The sequence below is a fragment of the Myodes glareolus genome, chromosome 21, assembly GCF_982192425.1.
Source record: "Myodes glareolus chromosome 21, mMyoGla1.1, whole genome shotgun sequence".
Lineage (NCBI taxonomy): Eukaryota > Metazoa > Chordata > Mammalia > Rodentia > Cricetidae > Myodes > Myodes glareolus.
In genome coordinates this window covers 57,861,333-57,882,955 of record NC_142046.1, presented here as the reverse complement: position 1 = coordinate 57,882,955, position 21,623 = coordinate 57,861,333, and the positions used below count along the sequence as shown (strand labels likewise).

The following is a 21,623-nucleotide window of genomic DNA, read 5'->3' as shown; positions in this document are numbered from 1 at the left end:
CTCCCTCAGGAGGCATCTTGGCTACCCAGGAGGCCAGAGCATGGGTCAGTTAACAAATTGCAGAATTAGTTCAGCATATAGCAGCATGGTTTTTGGCTATAATTTAGCTCCTCTGGCGTTCTTGAATTTTCTCTTTCTCACCTGTTTCAGAAAGTGAAGGCAGAATCCAGCTTCCCAAGAAATAAGACGATAGTAGGGAAGGCGTGGTGTGTACTGTTAGGATACCATGTATGCATGCTAGATATGTTTGTAGGTTGATTTTTGCCCCCTTCTCTTCTGCTAAAGGTGTTTTAGCAGGTCTAAGAGTTTTCTAGTTGGTGCTGTAGGGTGTTTTAGTTATACGATTGTGGACCATGTCATCTTCATTAAGGGACACTTTGACTTCTCTCCCTTTTGTACCCTTTATTTCTCTACACTGCTGTAGCTAGGGTCTCAGATACTGTGTTGAATAAGAATAGAAAGCGTGAAAACCCTTGTCTCCTTCTGTCTGTTGAGGTTTCCGTCCTTAAGTCTGTGTGTTCTATATTACACTTACTTAATTATGTATGTTGAACCATTCTTGCATTTGCTCTGAAGCCAGCCCAACTTGGCAGTTAAATATATAATCCTCTTAATGTGTTGTTGAATTTGGTTTGCAAATAGTATATCGAAGATTTTGTACATTTATTTTCATTCTGGGAAATTGTTCTCTTTTGCTGTGTTCCTCTCTGGTTTGGACTATTTAAGATGAGTTTGGTAGTAATTACTTCCTACATTATAGAGCAGTTTGAGGAACATTGGTGTTTGCTTTTTATTGATCTCGTAGAAGTTAGCATCGATCCTTCTGGAGTGCATGTATTATGTGTAAAACAATTTGTGAAATAGATTTATAAGAATATTACAGCATTTAAAAATGATTCTTTTAATGTCTGCCAGGTCTGTGGATTTAAACTTTCTTCCATCTGTTGATCCTGAGACAGTTCTTCAGACAGGTAAAGTGAAAAACAAAACATCTATTAGTGATAATAATAATAATCCAGTAAGCAAAGTATTAGCCTCTTTAAAAATATCTATTCAGCATGTATGTGGTTAATGTAGAGAGAATTTAAAGGGGAGCTTTTCAAACTGCTTTGAGACTAATCTGATGGTGTTAGTATAATATTTAAAAGTTAATAATGACAAATTATCTCCTAGAAAAACTGGATTTATTTCCTGTTTTAATAAACTGCATTTTACAAAGTACATTGAATTTTATCTCATTGGGTTGTTATGAAAATTATTGTATACCTGCTATGTGCTGTATTCTCTCAACAGTGTTTGAGATAATTAGATTTTTATCTCTATTTTATACAGTAAGAAATCAAGGCTTAGAGATTAAAAAAATTAACTAAGTAAATAAGTTGTTCAGAGTCAGTTAAGAAAATTTATCACCACAGCTCAAAGCAGGTCCAGGTCCAGAGGCACCTTTTACAGTAGCTTGTAATCATTTGTGTGAACCCTAAGCCCTTGGCAGTGGCCTTGTGCCCTGGTGCCCCACGCTTCACGCTGTGTGTCCGCTAGCCCTGTGTCTGCAGTAGAGATCCCTCAGTTCTAGGACCCATGCTTCACGCTGTGTGTCCGCTAGCCCATGTCTGCAGTAGAGATCCCTCAGTTCTAGGAGAATGAATTGGAATTCCTTCAATGAAACACTGCAACTTTATTTCTAATCTCAAAAATTAATGGCTCACACTTCCAATCTTACTGGTTTCCAGGCACAGATCTAAGTACTCTGTGTGTGAACTCATTTACCCTTCATTACAGTCTGTGAGGTGGGTCTTGTTACTGCATTGTTTTCAAAAGATGGGAAACTGAAGCGTAAACAATTACACTGGGGCTGGGACACAGCTCCTTGGAGGCAGGGTCAGCCAGGTAACAAGGTCAAGGCCAACTGATTCAAGTGAGTTAAATGAAAGCCTGAGAGACTTGTGGAGACCTCATCTCAAAGTCAAGGATGTAAAATAGGGAGATCTAGCCAGGAGCGGCACACTTTCCTAGTATGCGTAGGGCTCCAGTACATTTCTTTGTGGAGATATATGTACATTTGCGCACACATATACATATACATATCCAGTAAATTCTATAGTCAGAGCCTGAGCCCAGGCAGTGAGGCATCAGATTGTTTTCCTAAATAATTGTCCTAAGTGCTGTCTGGTAGAAATGCTAAGATAACAGTTGTCAGAGTAGAAAAAAAATGATGAATTCTGCTATTAAAGATATATACGGAGCCCATGCAAACATTCAGATATTTTTTAAGTATTTGCACAGGTTTTTAAAACAAATGTTTTTCCAATTATAAAATGCCAGGAATAATTTTTGAAAATCTGTACAGATTTGATATATTTTTCTAGCTGTATTGCAATTTTCAATATGATACAGATTTTAGTTCCTTAGGGAGTACAAAAATTCTTACAATCCGTATATTGTATGTTTAGAAATTACAGGAGTTAGTCAGTAAAAGTACTATTTTTCATGAATACTTACTTCCATGAATTACTTGACATTTTTGAGAGCTTATTTTAAACCACTGATTTAAGAACATTTTAAATATTTACATATAATGCACTAAGTTTTGTTTTATGGGCATTTAAAATAGGCATTGAAAGTATATAATGGAGATTTAGAACAATCTAGATTTTTCTCAGAAAGCTCTAACAAAAATGCTTTCTATTCTTAAAAACTATTTAAATTTAGTTTAAATGCTTCTAAAATAAAGATGAGAACAAGAAGATTTACAATGTCTTGGTATTTTTGATGTAATAATCAGAATAGTTTTATCCTGGGCAAACAATCTCTTTATTTTTAAAATTGTAAATGTATTCTTCCGTGCGGTTTCTCACGTGTGAGTGGCTTCCTGAGGGAGCTTGCTCTACACAGTTCTTCCACTACTATGGCATGCCCACTCGTCAGTCAGTGTGTTATAGACATTGCTGCAGAGATTATTTCAGTGTTGTAGACATTGCTGCAGAGATTATTTCAGTGTTATAGGCATTGCTGCAGAGATTATTTCAGTGTTATAGGCATTGCTGTAGAGATTATTTCAGTGTTATTTTGCACTGCTCATAAAACTTTTCTCCAGTTACTTTGATAACGCGTTTGCTTCACCGTCAACTTTTATTTTAAGTGCCGTGCTTGAGAATGGGGAGTTGAAACCCTCTGACACATTTCTTATATTGGTAATGGAAATTGCAGAGTATAATTTTCCCCCACAGAGAAAGACGATTTACTGACACAATATCTCGAGTAATTATTCCACCAAGAATCTGATTAAATATAGATTTACACACATTCTACATTTACCATGGTGTATAGGGTGTATATATTTACACAATTTGCCATTTGTTTCACTATTTTTCCTAGTATATGTAAACGGTGTTCTCGTCTGTGCACATAATGCGGTTTCCTGCTCATTGCGATGCCCAAAGCTTTAACTTGCCTTTCATTCTCCATGGGAAGGCAGAGGGCTGGGCATTAAGGGCAGGGACTAGAATGTAGAAGATGGACATGTAGGGATTGTATTTTTTTGTGGGCATTAATTACAAGTATCTTTCGTTTGTAAAGGGCATGAGTTGTTATCTGAATTACAGCAGCGTCGATTTAACGGTTCTGATGGCGGGGTCTCGTGGTCTCCTATGGATGATGAGCTGCTCGCACAGCCACAGGTCATGAAGTTGCTAGATTCCCTCCGGGAGCAGTACACGCGCTACCAGGAAGTCTGCAGGCAGCGCAGTAAGCGCACACAGCTGGAGGAGATCCAGCAGAAGGTGATGCAGGTGCGTGTCAGGCTGGGGGCCTCATCCCCGAGAATTCCCAGTGTCTCTTCCTGGACCGCGTCTGTTATGTGACTGGCTACGTAGAGGACTTCACCCATTTCAAACTGGGTTCCTGTCCTCATAGGGAACATCTGCGTGAAAGTTACATTATTTCTGCAGTGGTGAAACTGATCACTAACAGAATGGATAGTTTGAAATATAAATGGTCTCTTTATAAATAAATATAAATAGTTTGTTATATAAATGGTCCCCTTATTCATTTAATACATAATATTAGAACATGACTGTTTGAGTCATTTTTAATTTCTAAAACTTCCTGGACTATTTACTATCACTGTAATGTATTCTATCCTAGCAAAGTAATACATGTGATGTGGATAATTCAGATATTAAATTTATTCTTTTATGATGTTAAGAAAATGTTAAATGTACTTAATTATTAATTTTAGTTGCTTTTGGGATGGATTTTCCTAAGGAATGTGGCTGAAAATACCAGAAATAAATGCTAGACCTTTCTGTTCTTTAGATTATGGTGGATTCTTATCTACTGAACAATTAAGAAAACAAATCCTTTAGTAATTTTATTTAAAGAAAAAGCGAGAGCAGCCGGAAAAGCTGGCTCAGCAGTCAGAGTGACTTCTCTTGCAGAGGCCTTGGGTTTAGGTCCCGATACCCACTTCAGGGGCTCACAGCTGCTTGTGACTCAGTGCCAGGAAATCTGATGTGTGTGCTTCTCAGACCTCCACCAGTCCCTGTGCTTACGTGCACATACCTGTCTATGCACAGACACATGTACATGTAATTAAAAAGAAACCTCTAAAAATAGGTGAAGAAATATAAGTACACACAGCCTGGGAAGCTGCAGCGCTGTTTTCAAGCCTAGATCCATTGATTCTCTTGGTAAATATTAAGTCTTTCTTTTTTTTTTTATTGAGCTATATATTTTTCTCTGTTCCCTTCCCTTACTCTCCCCTCCTCTTTTACCTTCTCCCATAGTCCCCATGCTCCCAATTTACTCAGGAGATCTTGACTTTTTCTACTTCCCATGTAGATTAGATCCATGGATGTCTCTCTTAGGGTCCTCTTTGTTGTCTAGGTTCTCTGGGGTTGTGAGTTGTAGGCTGGTTTTTGTTGTTGTTGTTTTGCTTTAAATGTTTCTTATGGTGCTAAAATACAGGCTATACAAGTAGATTTTGTTTTCTTGATAAACCTGGGGAGAAAAAGCATTAAGCACCATAAGGAAAGAGCCAGTGTGCACCAGGCCTTTGCAGAAGGATCACTTCTGTGGCTGCTGTAGTCTGGAAAGGCCTACTGGGAAGAAGTAGTAGTTGACTTGATTCTCTCGCAATATAGGCGATTTCATCACACAGAAGAAAGGTGCGTAGGAGACTTGGCATTCGTGGTGGTAGGAGAAGAGCGTGATGAGGAAGGGGATTGGGGACTTGGGTTGCATTGAGTTCTACAGAGCATCTTCTCATGAATTGAACCATGTATAGTACCACTTCTGGAAGGTTAGAGTCTGAAACGAGCCCAGTACTCTAATGGTAGTGTCATCTTAGTAAACTATACACAGGCGAGCCCAACCTGCACTGTGGTCCAGGGCAACAGTGTCACAGAGAATAAACTCATGAATGGTTCCATAAGCCATAGGTAATAGGTTTACTTTTCCTGGAATGTGTGGCCTAAGGTAATTTTTATCCACTGTGGCATAGAGAAGCCAAAATGTTGGGTGCTCCTGTTGACTTTCTCTGTAAGGGCTCAATAAATATTTAGGCTTTATGGGTCACATAGTGTTATAGTTACAGCTGCTTAGCTTTTTTTTTGCAGTATAAGAAATGTATCGGTATAGTATCTGTGTGTGAATGTACATGGCCTATTTCCAGGAAAAACTTGTATTTTCAAAGCAAGTCGTGGCCAGATCTGATCAGCAGGCTCTGGCTTGCTGACTCTGAGTAAGCTGTCCTAGGAAGGAAGATGTGAAAGAACGGTGTTGAATTCCAGGCAGAAAACTGAGGCTTTTGTTTACTTTGATCACATATAAACCAAAGATGTCAGAGCATGCGTTGAATCGTGACTGTTTCTGTATTCTTGTTAGTAAGTTACGGCCGTCGGCCTTGAACCCCAGGAAGCTTTAGCCTCTGTGGTGGAATTATCTTTGATATGCACAGAGATGAAATAGCATAGTGGTTGGGACAAGACTCAGCTTCTGAACCCAGGCGGTCTGGATCTGACCTCTTCTTATTCTGAGCTGGTGGCCTTGGCAGTCTTTTCTCCGCCCTGGTTTCTTCCTCCACAGACAGAACAATTATAGCAGCAAGGGCAGAAACACCTGTTTACACCAAGACTTCTGAGGATTTTAAAGAGGTGATTTTTAACAAGCTCTGGTTTTGGAGTTTATACATAGAGATAAGATTCATCCCTTGTATGCTTTGTTAAATAGATAAGATAAAACCATAAGATTAAAGAATTAATGTATTGACAAATACATTTTTTAAATACCCAATGAAGAGATTAGAGAAGGGAGGTGATGGTGGTGGTAGTGATGGTGATGATATTATAATGGTGGTGATAAGGATGTTGATGATATTATAATGTCCGTGATGATAGTTAACAGATCATTGTTAAGAACAGATAAATTTCATTTTGGCTCAGTTTTTTGTTTTTTTTTTCTTTTAGGCGCACTTTGTAGCCTAGGCAGGCCTCAGGCTAATGATTCTCCTGCCTCATGCCCTAGCTTCCTTATGCTGAGATTTCAGGCAGGTGTGGTCACACCGGCTGTTTTCTCCAGGAAGTTTGTAAATACGCTGGTGCATCAATGCTCAGCACACCGCGTTTCCACAGACTACAGCTTAGAGAAAGTTCTAGTTCCCTGGCCAGAATGGCTGTTTAATTATAACTACAGTAACATGTGGGTGATCTGCTGGACCACAGTGTCTTACAGATTAGGGGAATCAGTGTCTATAAAGCTAATCAGAAAACTGCACGTCTGTTTATGTTAAATCAGTGAAAATGGAGCTGTCCACATCACCATACTGTCCCATCGCTGAGAACGTGACGCATGAGCAATCAGTGCTGATAAACTGCAGCTAAATCGTTGTATGATAATTCTCGGGAACTCTGATAAACTGTGTGCTCAGCTGTCTGGTGATCTTCGGTCACAGTTTAGATCGGCATATCAGGCTTCATGAGGAATACAAATATTCTCCGTGCTGCTTCTGTGCAGTTAAAAATTAGATTTCACCTTCTCCTGGGCAAGCGATAGCTCCACTTCACTTAAGAGTGCTGTGGTCTTTCCCATTACTGCGGCAGTATTTTTGGCAGCGCTGAAAGCGTTATTTTTGGAACATTCCATGCACTTTTTCTCCATTCTAGAGAGAGGCCATAGGTGCAAAGGAGGAGGCACTGACCGTTGCCTAAGTGTGCAGCTGGAGGCTGTGTTCTTAGTTCCTGTGTCCTCCTGCGGTCAGGTGCTTGGCATGCTCTCCTCCTGGGGATGACTTTGTGTGTGTCCTGATACTCCCCCATCCAGTCCAGCTATGGAAAAATAGTGAATCGCCTATGCAAATGTTTGTCCTTATAGATTTTAAGGACATACTACCAAGATTATACTTCATATTTAAATGTATGAATCACTGTTTAAGGGGTCATATTGCTACCAGTTGCATCCAGGACTGTTTTTGGAGTAACTTAACATTCGTATCTGACTGAGTAAAGTGTGAATGAAAATTTCATAACACCATTTGGCAAGCTGCCACCATTGATGCATTTAAATGGACTTGTTTACTGGGCATTGACCTCAATTTGAATAATTTTATTAGAAATAGTCATAAAGTTACTGCATGTACACTATGATGTTATATACTGAAGAAAATCAGTTTCTGTATGTGTTAAAGCTGTGTGTATTGGTGGTCATGTAATTGGGTTTCTGTGTCAATTGGGTTTCTGTCCTTTATATGAAATATTTAGGTTTATGGTGTCTCCACGGTTCTGCACTCATAACTCGCTTTTGTGTGCTACACTAATACAGCAGATGGACTAATGACGAGGGGCAAAGGTTTGCTTTTTATAGTTACACAGGCAAGGAGACCCCGGGTCAAGAAGTGTGTGTCTGACGGGGGCCTTTATGCTGTGAGGAAGGCCAAAGGGCAAGAGTTTGCAGAGAGGGGACGCAGTACAGGGCACACAGAGTCAAGTTCATCAGCAGAGAGGCTCACAGCACTTGGTGCGAATGAATTTGTCTCTGCTCCCACTTGCTGAACGACTTGGTTCTTCACTCTAAATAAGGCGCTCAGGACTGCTGTCGGGGTGTGCCCGTCACTATGTAAGACTAGCGGTGGTGGGTGTCGCACTCTGCTCCTCGGCTTTCCTACCTTCCTGCAGTCTGGCCCCTGCTGTCCTCTCAGACTTCATGGTTTCTTCTCATCTGTACTTTCCCGTGAGGTTTATAGGTTCCTTAGGAAAGTGCTTGTCTTAACTGTAAAATATGGAATGGTAGTGGGCATCTTACGTACACTGATTGACGTCCCGAAAGCAGCCCTGCATACATTCTTCAAGGTGGGAAGCAAAGTCTGTCCACGCGTAGGGACCCCTGCTCATGTCTCCTTTGTGAAAGTGGTAGTGGCCAGTGAAGTGAAGCAGGTCCTAGCTTCCTGCTCCTGCAGAGACTGCACAGGGGAAGGGCTGAGAGGAAACAGGGTGTTGAGGGACAGACTTTTTTTTCCATTACTCTGAAGAACACCACCCATAGGATCCACTTTGAACTTGACAAGCGTTCAGCCAAAAGAAAGCCCAGTGGTTATTACAGCGACTCAGCGGTAATAGTGTTTTATTTTTGAGCTTGCATGCTAGTATTGAGCTTTAAAGTAGGAGTTAATATATTAAGGCAATAGAAGATAAAAGACAAATCATAGAGGATTCCATACCCATAGAAAACAGATATTTTCAATGTATCCAGTCCCACTAATAAGTATGTGGAGAGATTTCTTTCCTTGTTGGCAGTTTTTTCTACAACAATAGTTTGTATGCCTTGCAAATATCTGTGTTACTGGAAAACACAGTTAAAACTGATGATTAGGTGTTTTGGATAAAAGCAAGTATTGTACATGTTTTATAATATATACCATTAGCCGCTAGCATCTTCATCACTGAACAAGAAAGGTCCAGTAGATGTTTTTCCAAGGAAGTAAAAGAGAATTAGAGAAAATGCTGTGTGTTCTTCTTCATGGTATCAACAGCAAATATCATCGTGTGATCGCTCACCCATGCAGCAGCAGGCTCGAACACAGATGAGGCAGTCTTGTGAGGGGGTGCATAGGGTTAGTGGGTTGCTGGGTAGGTGGGTTGATTGGGCAGTTGGAGAGAGGCAGGCAAAGAGGTGGCTTGCTTAGAAAGGTTTGTAAACACATTGAAAATTATAATAGTTGCCACATGGAAAATTACTTATAGTTTATATATAACTATATGTTACAGTTTAGTGCTGAGTGAAAAACCACAGGATAGAAATCGTTTGAATCTTCAGTCTTTAAGAGTCGGCTAAAGCAAATCCATCCAGAATGATACAGGAGAACTGCTTTGGAAATCAACAGAAGGAAACGCACACGACTTCCCTTGTGTTGTTACGTTTATGTAATTATAAAAAAGAATGCGTAAACATTTAAAGCCAAGTGTGTGTCACCCGTGTTAGCAGAATTGCACTGTGGGAGACAAGGCAGCTGCTCTCACTTCGCGGGAACTGTCCTAAGTTTCGGTTTAGGCGTCGCCATCCTTCTGGTCTTGGATTCTAACAGTGACAGGTAGAGCTTGGCCGTGCTCTTCCTGCTTAGCTTTGTTAGAATTCCTCAGCAGTGTGCGCGTCAGAAGAGTTGGCAAAACCTCCCGAGAGTCTGGTCTTTGCTGTGCCCCCCAGCACCTGACAAAGACTGGGGTGGAACCAGCATTACTTGGCAATGTCCTTCTACTAAAACACCCAGGGTCTGGGCTGAACTGTTAATATCCAGTGGAAGCTACAACTTTGAGTATCACTGAGTTCGGTGGTTGATGAAGGAACTGACCCTGTGGTACATGGACCTTTGATACTAGAATGACTCCTATCTTCCCCATGTGGTTCTCAGCTCCTTACACCTGCCATGGGGACTCCACAGATGAGCACTGAGTCCTGCCATCCTGGCAGACTATAGATCCCCCAATGTTGTGGGACTTCTCCCTAGGAGTCTGAACGATTAGTTTATCCTACAAAGGCATCTAGAGAGTATTCAATTAGGTGATTCTGCAGGTTGTTACTGAAGTGAGAAAATACTACTTTAATTTTGTCAATTAACTCTGTTTCTAGGGCTTTGGAGAGAACATTCCACTGAGTCAGGACATGTGTCCTTTGGTCCTAGTTTTTCAGTAATATATTCTTAGAATGCCTTGGACAAGCTATTTCTGCAACTCAGATTTCTAAAGTGCCGGCGTAAACCTTTGATTAATGCCATTCCTGGTATCCTTCCCAGCTCTACGTCCTGTAGTTCCAACTCTCTTACTCTAAGTGAAAGTTTAACTTCTGCAATAGAACACTGCAGTGTGTTTTCCCCCAGCCCGGCAGATGGTCGAATTGCCGAAAGCCAAGTGCTCAGCTACAGTGCTCATTCTTCCAAACTCGGGGTTTTGGAAATGCTGTGCCAGTGTAAATACATACATAGTTCCAGATGAGACATTCACCACCAATGATGTGCAATAGGATTTAAATAATTGAAGTTATAAACATTTGAGGAATTCAGGAATTTGGGGAGGGAAACTGACCAGAACGAAAATGTAAAGCGCGTTCAGTTGTTTTACTCCTCTCGCCTTTTGTTCGCAGGTTGTGAACTGGCTGGAAGGGCCTGGATCTGAACAGCTGAGAGCGCAGTGGGGCATTGGTGACTCCATCAGGGCTTCCCAGGCCCTGCAGCAGAAGCACGAGGAGATTGAGAGCCAGCACAGTGTGAGCAGCTTTCCCTCTGCGAGTCACAGTGTGGTCGTCTGTGTGTCACTGGTACCTGGGTGGGCTGAGTGCTGGGTGCTGGCTTGCTCCAGACGTTGGTACAAAGCACGGAGTGCTTATGTTGAGCGCTTAGGGGTCTGGAAGTACCCTTGGAGACTTAAGATAGACTCATTGATTGTTTGGTCTCGATTCCCACACAGTTCCGCTCTTTGTTCTAGGAGCACAGTTGTGGGTGATGTCTACAGTGTCAGGGAAAAGGTGACCGGAGAATAGAGAGCCTTTGTCAGTACTTTCTGTGACAGGGACTTCTGGTTGTAGTTGTTTCAGAAAGTAGTAATCATATAGGGAAAGGTGACATTTTATTTGTGCATTTCGATATTCTGATCATATTCGCTTCCCTTAGTTGTCCCCGTCTCATTTCCTGTTCCCTTTCCTTTCCCGAGTGACACTTCTGCTCTGTAGGCCTTGGAGTGAGGGGCATTCCCCGCTCTACTGGGAACGTGCTACAGTCCCCGAGAGCCACACCACAGCCACTGTGTTAAACACAACCGTGGGGCTGAGGACATGGCGTACAGAAGCTGTCCAGTCTCTGTTGATTCACTCTTGTCATTATGAAGGTGACAATCAGGAAATCAGATATACATTGGGCAGCCCGTTCGTCCCTAAGCTAGTTGTAGAGACGGATGACTCAGAAGAATTTAAAATGTAAGACTTGGTGGGTGGAGGAGTCCAGTGTTCCTCAGTTTCTGCCATGGGGCCGTCGGCCTGGCCTCAGTCAGGAGGTCAAGCCTGGCTTGTGAGGCGGAGCCCCACTCCCCTCCAGCTGAGCTACTTCTGGTGATCTTAAATGAATTGAATGCAAAATTGGGGAAATTAACATTGTCTCTGTTAATCTGCATCTCCTTAGAATATCTTCAAAAATTGGTCAGTAATGAATGAACTTAAGAGACAGCATGTTCTTGTCTATGCCTTAATTTCCTATACTGGTAGTGCTCAGGGACTTGTGGAGGTAAATTGACATCTCTATTCATGGTCTTCAAGAAAAGAATCACCCCTGGGCTGTACTAGAGTCATTTGAGTCATGCGTGGTATTTGGGGTTCACTGTGAAACTGGTAGGTGTGGGAGGTGGGTGGGAATCTGGACGAGATGGAGTCAGCCCCAGCTGAGGACTGCTAAAGCTTCTAAGCACAGTTTCATTATTTTGTTCTGTTGCACTTTCATTAGATTGGAAATTTTCCCTTGAAAGGTTTAGAAGGATTACTCTGTTTTAGCCAATAGGTGGCGCTGCACTGTTGACTTGTGAATAGGCTGCTTGATAATAAATGAGCTAGTTTATGATATGTAAGCTCCTAATATTTAATACTTTATTCAAGACTTTATTAACTGGGTCTGGTATATAATATATACCTGTAATCCTAAGCAGAGGATAGAGAATTACCACAAATTTGAGGCCAGTCTGGTCCATATAGCCAGTTGTAGACCATCCAGGGCTACATACTCTGTCTCAAAACCAAAGAACCAACCAAAAACACAACAAAAAAATTAAAACCCTCTTTGTTCTTTGCAAATAAGATCTAAGTGTTGGAAGAATTTTTTGTTTTTGGCATTTTTCAGGTCTTGTGAAATAATGACTAACTTCTAGTATTGATAGCTAACAAAGACAGAATTTGGAAAAATTTAATATTCCATTTGCATTAAATTGCTATGTCAAGCATTAAGGCATAACGGAGAGTTAAAACTAAAAATTCAAATGTTTTTGGCTGTTTAAGATTAATGTAAAGAATAATGAGACTTCTACCAGCATGCAGTTTTTTTGCAAAGGATTATGGGCTAGAAATACATTCAGCTTTTTAATCCAATAGGAAAAACAGTAAGAACCATGGTAGTGGTTAATGAATTGATAACATATTTTTAAAATATTTTAGTTGTAGTTGGGTGTGGTGTTGAATACCTGCAATCTCAGAGCTTTAAGACAGGAGAGTTACAGGTTAGAAGCCAGTCCTTGTCTCAAAAACGAAAAACATTAAAAAAAAAAAGATTTTTAATTTAATGAAAGTCTCCTATGTTTTGGTAGAGTTAAGTGTAGAAGTGTGGCAGGAAAAGAGTAAAACTGTGGAATATAGTCTCTGAAGCCTTTCCAGTATCCTGTCGGTATCCTGGCCACAGAGGCCACATGTTCCTGGTGTGTGCCATCTAGCAAGAATCAGCAACATGCTTTGCTTAAGGAATCAAGACACATTTCATGTTGAGATACACGGTGTGTGGGGATCACCATGGTGGCCTGGCCTGACAGTGTTTCTCTCATCTGAGTTAGGCTGCTGCTCCCTGGTAAAGCTAGAATAGATGCTTGTCTCTCCAGCTGGGCACCACGGCCACACACGCTGCTGCTGGGACCTGACTGTCTTAATATACAAAGGCGTTCAAGTTCATTGGCTATTTAACAGTTTTAATTCAGGCCCCAGATTTCATGCTTTTTCATTTTGTTATTCTTAGCCAGTTTCCATACAGCAGATGTGCAAGCTGGATTCACTAGAGTGAATCGAAGGCCGTCTGCTGACCTGAGATCACATGCACCCCATGCTCCCCTCTTTCCTTTTCTTTGATTAATTTTAACTCTATCTTGTAGGTAAGCCAGGTCCTCCCTGACCCTTCTTTCAGACAGGCTGATTTGCCTTTAAGACAACTTTAGTTATGTAAATCAGTAAAATCCGTATCTCTAATCAATGTATTGATTTCTTGAGACATACCAGTTCTTGTGTTATATTACATCTCTGGCAAGGTTGCAAGAACCTGTATGTATTTTATGAATTCATAAAGGAAAAAGAAATCACCTACACACTGGTGATTCTTCATCTTAGTGGGCATAACTTAAAGGGTACTTTTAAAAATGTCCACCCTGGGGTCCACCGAAGATTTTAGACTTCAGTGTGCGCCAAGCCAGCATGAAGACCGTGCTCTTCAATGCTAGCCTCTTAGTAGACTGTGCTCTTCAATACTAGCCTCTTAGTAGACTGTGCTCTTCAATGCTAGCCCCTTAGTAGACTGTGCTCTTCAATGCTAGCCCCTTAGTAGACTATGGCCTTCAATGCTAGCCCCTTAGTAGACTGTGCCCTGCAATGGTAGCCCCTTAGTAGACTGTGCTCTGCAATGGTAGCCCCTTGGTAGAGTGTGTTCTTTAATGGTAGCCCCTTAGCAGACTGTGCTCTGCAGTGCTGGCCCCTTAGGAAACTGTGCTCTGCAGGGCTAGCCCCTTACTTTACTGCTTTGTCGAGAATCATTGCAACTTCTTTTTCAGTAACTGAACACATTTCTTCAGAATACTAACTAAATTTCCATGAGCTATAAATAAGACAGTGAAATCACTTCCTATTTAAGAACACGACAGCACGTTTCTCCATGGTGTTTTCACAAGAAGACAGCCATTCTTGGGCTGGTAAGAGGTGTCAGCTGTCAAACCTGATGACCTGAGTTTTGTCCTCTGTACCCACATTGTGGGAGGAAAACAACCTACTCCCAGAAAGTTGTTCTCTGACCCCCCACAATGCTGCACATTAGTGCCCACACATTGCCCCACACGCACATAACACACAAACAGTGTGACTACCATTTTCATAGATATACTCTATCAGTCACTGTGATAGATGTGTATTTTTAAAAAAAATTTAAAAACTAATTGTTTCTAAAATAACGAATAAAACAGTAAGGCAGTTTTTATCACCACCTCTAATGGAACAATGGCTTGACCTCTCTACAGTTCTGGCAGTTTAAACACTTAGGTCTTGCTATGTAGGCTCTCATATGTATTACTGCTGTGTCCCTCTAGCCATGTTAGGCAAACGTATCTCCAAATAATAGTGCCAAAATTATTCCCTTACCTACTTAATTTAATGTCAAGTCTGCAATGTCTTACACTTTGCATATTTATCCAATGTGTGTTAATTGAGCACATTATTCTGAATTCTTGAGTTATTGCAAAGTCTTACTAATAGAGAATTTATAATCAAGTCAGGAGTGATGGGGAGTAGAGAGCAATAGAGATGTGGTGTTGAGGAAAGGTGTCCCTGAGGTACAAGTGTCTCCCTGACACTTAGTACCCAAACCTTGAAATTGGGTGAAGGAATAATCCAAGCCAAGGACGTGAGCTGGCAAACTCAACGTGGAGTACATGCTGCCGCAGAAACCTGATGGAGGGAGTAGGGAGCCAGGAGCAGACAGAGCTCCAGTGCTGAGGGTCAGTCTGCAGCAGGAATGTGTGATACCTTTCAACCCATGGGAAGGAGCTAAACGCCATTTGAAAGGTTTGGAGTGCTTTTTAGCATAGACTTGTGTGGAACATAGAGTTAGACATAATAAAAACAAAAGGCTAAGAACTGTTTAGGAGGCCGCAGACATTTGATGAGGTGTTAACGTTCTCAGGGTGGAGCCAGCAGTGCTTATTGGTGGAGGAATAAAACTTGGTGAATTTTCTAGTGACTGCAATGTGATAGGTTTCAGAAGAAAGAAAGTGCAAAGAACTGGTTAGGAGAAGTTCATGAGAGAAAAGGAAGTGAGAGAAAATGAGTGTTGAGAACTCCTACAAAGGGAGGCTTTGTGTGCACATGCAGGTGTGCATTTGTGCTTGTGCACATAAGCATGTGTGTGATTTAATTTTATACATTGAAATGTAGACATCCTAAAATGTGTTTTTAAGTCTATTTCATCGTACTAAGATGCTGATGAATGTAATTCAGCTCACAAACATTGGTGGGCAGTATGGGCAGCTGCAGAAAGTAAGCTACGGGTGTCAGCAGCTGGGGGCCGGCTGCCATGAGTGTCCATGGGCAGAACACTGGCTGTGATGTGAGGCTGGGTACAGGGCTCCAGGGTAGGACAGAGCTGTCCAGGGAGGAGGATGAGAGACTTCCTTCCCAGTGGAGTAAGAAGTAAGATCTTAGGAACCGTGTGTTCTTTTCCATCTCTGCTTAGAGCCAGTAAGTGAGAAGTGAGTGTATGCACAAGTCACAAAACCTGAAGAGAGGTTAGAAAAGGGGGCACGAGGTCACATAGTCTGAAAGCAGAAGGGTTGGGCACACTGGGCCAGGCCAGGAGTGTGTGGGAGAGAGGGAGGATAAGAGAAGAGGTTTTTCTTTTAAGACATTGTTTAATAAAACCTAATACTGTGTATGCAAATTTTTTAAATATTAAAAGAATTGAGATCTTTGATATGATCAAAGCACAAAGTGGGATATTATGCACACATGGACATGTCACAGCTCCAAAACCTTTTCATACGTACAAGTAATGCGCACTAGTAGTTGTAAGTTGTTTTAAGTCTAAGAAAAGGCCACATATTTGGCTGCAAATAGTGAGGTTTTCAGAAGGGAACTAGAGATGTAAGGTGTGAGAAAACCGGTTGTCATGACAATGGACAAGAATTGACCGGAGACTCTGAGGGTTTGTGGCAACCCGACAGTGGAGGACAAGCACTGACGAACATTGAGTGAATGTTTGATATCAGTAATCTATAAATCTGTAGGGCATCGCTGTACTGTATCTTCTACTGGCATCTTGTGTAATACCATACATCATGGCTGTAGTACCATAGCGGCGTGCGCGTGGTATAGTCACAGTAGGCAGAGAAGCCAGCTTATAGCTTGTGAAAAGTACGCCAGGTAATAACAGCCTTTGACCTAGGAGAGAAGAAAGAACAAGAGGCTGGACAGTGAGCCTGTTAGTCACAGACTGGTGGACATGTGGGATTGTTAAGCCTGAGTCTGCTGAAATAGGACAACTGGGGTCAGTACTTGGAGGTCAGAGAATGGGAGTCATGGAACAAGGCTTAGGGAGCTGGATAGTACTAAGCAATCCGTTTTCATGGTGTCTAAGATAGGTCCGTTAGATGAAGCGAGAAATAATATGTTTGAGAAGGGCAATCTGGGAGTCAAGGACACAAGTTTAGGAGTTGGTGTTGATAGATGTCTACATGGTGGAAACATTGCTGAGAGAAAGCCAAGGCCTTTGCCATGCCCGCTGTAGATGTGGGGAGTGGGGAACGGGTGGCAGGGAGAAATTCAGCAACTTGCACTGAGAAGGGGGAGCAGGTAAGGAACAGTCTGGAGGTGGTAATGAGGAGCGATCCTACCTTTGAACTCACCCAGGGCTCATGGAATGTTGGACAAGGTCTATAGTTGGTTTGATGAACTTCAAGGGCCCTGTGTTCCCTGAGTGTAAACAGGCTTCCATCAGAGCAGGGGCTACTTGGAAAGACTAGTTGGGCTACAGGCGAGACTAGTTGGGCTACAGGCGAGACTAGTTTTGGCCAGCAGTGATTTTCACAGATCACAGTGAAAGGATTTGATGATAGGGGATTTATCCTCTATTTAAATAATTCTGCCTTCCAAAAGAATTCAGTTTCTCTTCCTGAAAAAAAAAATCATACATAGTGTTCCAGGAGCTAACTGACCTTGTTTGCTTTGTGATGTCCCTGCTCCAGGAGTGGTTTGCAGTGTACGTGGAGCTTAACCAGCAGATCGCAGCGCTCTTGAACGCCGGGGACGAGGAAGATCTGGTGGAATTGAAGTCTCTGCAGCAACAGCTCAGCGATGTTTGCTACCGACAGGCCAGTCAGCTAGAGTTTAGGCAAAATCTCCTACAGGCAGCTTTGGAATTCCATGGTGTGGCCCAAGATGTGAGTACCTGTTCCAGTTGCTTTCCGTGTCTTCAGATGACTTGTACAAGCCGTACAAGACTTGTGTAGTTTTGCATGCCCCAGGATTATTTTTCTGGGACAGTAATTGAGTGGTGGGGGTAATAAGATAAAATTCTTCAGTTAAAAATTATTTGGTTGTTCTCATGCAGTTAAACCTACTGTCTAACGAAAGCATTCCAAGCTACTATTTTTAGTTCGATGGTTTCTCAATAACATATTTTATAACATAGGCAGAAATGGAACCGTTACTAACTTCCTGCATTCTGCTGACCTTCCTGGTGCATCTGTGTGTCCATCTTCTTAGATAACATGTATCCTGATTGCTCGTCCTTATCTTTTAACTGCATGGTCTTTTCAAGTGCATTTGTGATGACCTCATTAGATAAACCTCAATAATCATTGAAGACTTGAGATGCTGGTTACTTCAGGGTTGTCTCTTTGTCCCTCCGCTTTAGTTGTCTCAGCAGTTGGATGGCTTATTAGGCATGTTGTGCGTAGATGTGGCACCGGCTGATGGAGCATCAATTCAGCAAACTTTAAAACTGCTTGAAGAGAAGCTGAAAAGTGTTGGTAAGCAGATTTTAAAACTGCTGAAACCTACGGGTTCTTTGTAAAAATATTACCATGGTTAGACAGTTAATTTATATACTGAACTAATTATCATTTGCAGGGAACAAGAAAACATAATATTGAAAGGTTTTATTCCCTTGAAGGGTTATAATTTATACTAAAACATTTATTTTTCCGCCGTGATTGGTCAGTCCTTCCTTCCTCAGGCCTTTCACCTTCCTGTTACTCAATCTAAAGTGCTATGTCTTGCATATTCCAGGGGCAGATATTTGTCATGCATGCAGAAACTGTAATTAGTTGGGAAGTGTTCATGGCAAACCCTGCATGCCCCAGACTGTCTTATGCAGTGATTTTTGCTGTTGTTGCTATGTTCTAACTGCAAGAAAGAATAGTTGATTTGATTCTGTGTGTTGTATTTTCATACTGAGAATTATCTTCAAGGGAAGTGTGGTCCAGTTTTATTAACCCAGCTCTGACATTTGACATTGAGACCCTTCATATGCATGTGCAGTAGGAAACGCAGCGCATGCCCCTGGTTCAAAGTCAGACCGAGAAGGGGGTGTTACAGAAGGAGCGAATGGGGAAGAGGCAGAGCGTTAAGGCGAGTTACTAGAGAGCCATGACACATGACTGAACCAAATTAATTCATTATGAAAACAACTTCAGGGAATTAGTTTAAAAGGCATTTTTGTGTTGACATCTTACTTGCTTTGTAGCCTTTGTTAATGGATGGTATGCATAATACCTATTTAATATTTCATAGGCCAAGTGTGATTTAAAGTGTCACAAGCTTTCTTGGGCCATACTTCTCCTCAAAAGAGAGCCCCTGTGCACATGTCCAGTGTGGAATCCAGGCATCTTGGGTGGAGCTTCCCATGCATGTGAGCTGCAGTGGCCCTGCTCACAGTTACCCTGCTCGCAGTGGTCATTCTTTTACTTTGATTATACATTGTGAGTGTTTTTGAAATCTTGCAAATCTTATGCTCTTTTAAAAAATGCATCATTTCCCTCAAATTTGGGACACAAAGGGAAAAAATAGAAAATCATATTGTTGAAATAGAGATCCCCATACTTCAGTTTGTAAAAGTTGTAATCTATGCAGATTTGTGTTTAGAAGATTCCCTTTATGGAGAATTTGGCAACAGAAGAAAGCAGTCCACTTTGATCCCCGTTTAAAGGTTCTGTGGCTGGAGATAGTGAGAGGCCTTCATGGCAGTATCTACAGCATCTACATTTGGATCCCATGTTGAGTTGCTGATGAGGAAATACCCGTGTTAAGAGATTCAATCCCGTGTCGTTTGTTTTAGATGTGGGATTGCAAGGCTTGCGAGAAAAAGGCCAAGGTCTCCTGGATCAGATCTCCAATCAGGCTTCCTGGGCCTACGGAAAGGATGTGACTATTGAAAATAAAGAAAACGTGGACCACATCCAAGGCGTGATGGAAGATATGCAGCTTAGAAAACAAAGGCAAAGTTTTAATGTTAATGTTCAATTCAGCAAGCTAGCCTGATACTAAGATAGAAGCTAAGTGCTCTATGTTTTGCATACAAAGTCAAGTCCCTTGCTTGTTATATGCTATCTGTATAGTAGCTGTGGGAGAATGTGATCATTATTACATGTGACTGCTCTGACAGCGGTTGTCAGTTCATTTGGGGAAGAGGCACCTTTCCCCTTTGACCTGGCTGTAGAGATTTTAGTTACTCTCAGCTATTCACACTAGAAGAAAACTGCTTTGGATAGTGTGCTTTTCTGTTTTCTGTTAGAATTGGGCTAAACTTTACCTGATTGTCTCTTCATCTCATCTTATGTCACATCCATTGTTGTGTGGAATTAGAATTGTGTGGAATTGGACAATGGGCTGTCATTGATTTTTTTTTTTTTAACGTGAGAGACTAACAGAAACCTAAGGCGTTTTAGACATACAGTCTGTAATAGTAACCTGAACGTGTTAGACAGTACAAGATTACAGGACAGAGATAGGCACAGATAGGCACAAATACCTAATCTGGCGTGGTTGTGTGGAATTTTGCACACTTGGAAACTTAAGTCATGAAGGGAATTTCCCAGACGTTTCCACTCTACCTCTCCGAGAGTCAGAAGAAAGGAATCCCTTTTGCACCCGGCCCTGGACCTCAGTGTCCTCACTGTGGGGTGGAGTAGCTCTGTCAGCTGCTAGCTCCCATGGGCTCTGGCTTCTCTCTCGAGCAGGGTTTGTTCTCCACCCTGGTTCTGGTCCTTCCTGTGGATGGTTAGATCTCTCCAGTAGGACGTGTAATAAATGATTGTACACGTAGAGTTGTTACAGAGGGAGCCTGCCCGTCAGCCTACTGTATTCTGATGTCACCCCTCGTCCAACATCTCAGTCATTTGCAGGTCTGGCCTGTACCCCTTGTTTTATCTGGTTTATTTTCTGTCCCTCTTCATTCTCCTTCTGGCCCTCCCTGCTGCTGTCCCTCTACTTGTTCTAGTATCAGTAATTTCTAGTTGCCGTTGGGAATAACTTGGTCTCGGGAAAGTCGGGCTATTTTGGATCTGGCCCACTTAACTCCAGTTGGTGCTCTCTTTGAAAGTCAGTGACAGCTGTGTCTCCCTCAAATGCCCTCTTGACTCGGCCCCTCCTGCTTTCTCCTTCGATTACTGAAATGTGCCTTCCAGGCCTTGCTCCTCCTGACTGTTCTCCCTGAGTCTACCCGGTATGCTCATGGCTTGCTGGTTACCAGGACCTCCCTGACTTGGGTTGCTCTGCAGGATCTCTAGCTGGGATATGCCACACTCTACTCCAACTTACTATGTATGGATCCATTTTCTCCCAGACTTTGCTCTCTCACTCTCAGTTTCCTGTTCGAGTTACTGTCAGCTACCAAATTTGGAATTTATCTCTAAATTTGAATTTACCTCAAATGCCCAAGATTTTCTTTTTTCTGCCTTAGGTCTTACTGTTCTCACGACTGCTGCAGGCAAGAGTAATCTACACAAGTACAAAGATTGGATGGAGCCTCTAACTTTGTGATCTGTTATTATAATACTGTGGGTTTTTTCCCACCTTCATCTCCCCTCTTTCATGTCTGACCGCTGAGTATGTCCTACCCTAACAGTCCGTGCATGCTTAAAGCTAAGTCAAGAGTGTATTTCCATCCTTGAAAATGAAACAGGCATCCAAATAACACATTTTTGGTGATGAAATCTGGTCAGCTTTACCAAACCCCATGGAGGGACGTCCTTACTTACCAAAAAAAAGACAGCCGGGTAGCAGCTGCTACAGCCACGAAGCAAGATGGAATAATATTTCAAAGTGTTTCAGCTCTTTTCTTATTAAAGAGGCTTCCTCCACTGCCAGAGTGCTCAGGGGGCGGTTCCTCACATAACTGATGACCTTGGGTTCCACTTTGGAAAGAGAACCCTTCTTTTCTACAGTTGCTTATATTCTTGCCTTATTGACTTCTACAGAACTGGGTCCTTTGAGTGTTTTTTTGTTTTGTTTTGTTTTTTGTTCTTTTTGTTTGTTTGGTTGGTTTTATTTGGATTCCTGATCTTTTGGTCATGGTATTGATAGTTTTGTCTTTGCCATTCTGGATTGGTTCCTTTGCGTTTCTGGCTGGAGGAGCTTATACAAAT

At 41.9% G+C, this 21,623-nt stretch overlaps 1 protein-coding gene across 3 annotated transcripts in view; it reads left to right on the top strand.

Moving 5' to 3' along the window:
* The window catches only part of Sestd1 (SEC14 and spectrin domain containing 1), a 97,328-nt gene that overhangs the window by 61,798 nt on the left and 13,907 nt on the right, over nucleotides 1-21,623 (top strand). For all 3 annotated transcript variants that reach the window (XM_087900095.1, XM_087900094.1, XM_087900096.1), the window contains 6 exons: nucleotides 916-971; nucleotides 3,577-3,788; nucleotides 10,627-10,749; nucleotides 17,223-17,417; nucleotides 17,894-18,008; nucleotides 19,316-19,475. In XM_087900095.1, the coding sequence (XP_087756221.1) occupies nucleotides 916-971; nucleotides 3,577-3,788; nucleotides 10,627-10,749; nucleotides 17,223-17,417; nucleotides 17,894-18,008; nucleotides 19,316-19,475 (861 nt within the window). The remainder of the gene's footprint in view (nucleotides 1-915; nucleotides 972-3,576; nucleotides 3,789-10,626; nucleotides 10,750-17,222; nucleotides 17,418-17,893; nucleotides 18,009-19,315; nucleotides 19,476-21,623) is intronic.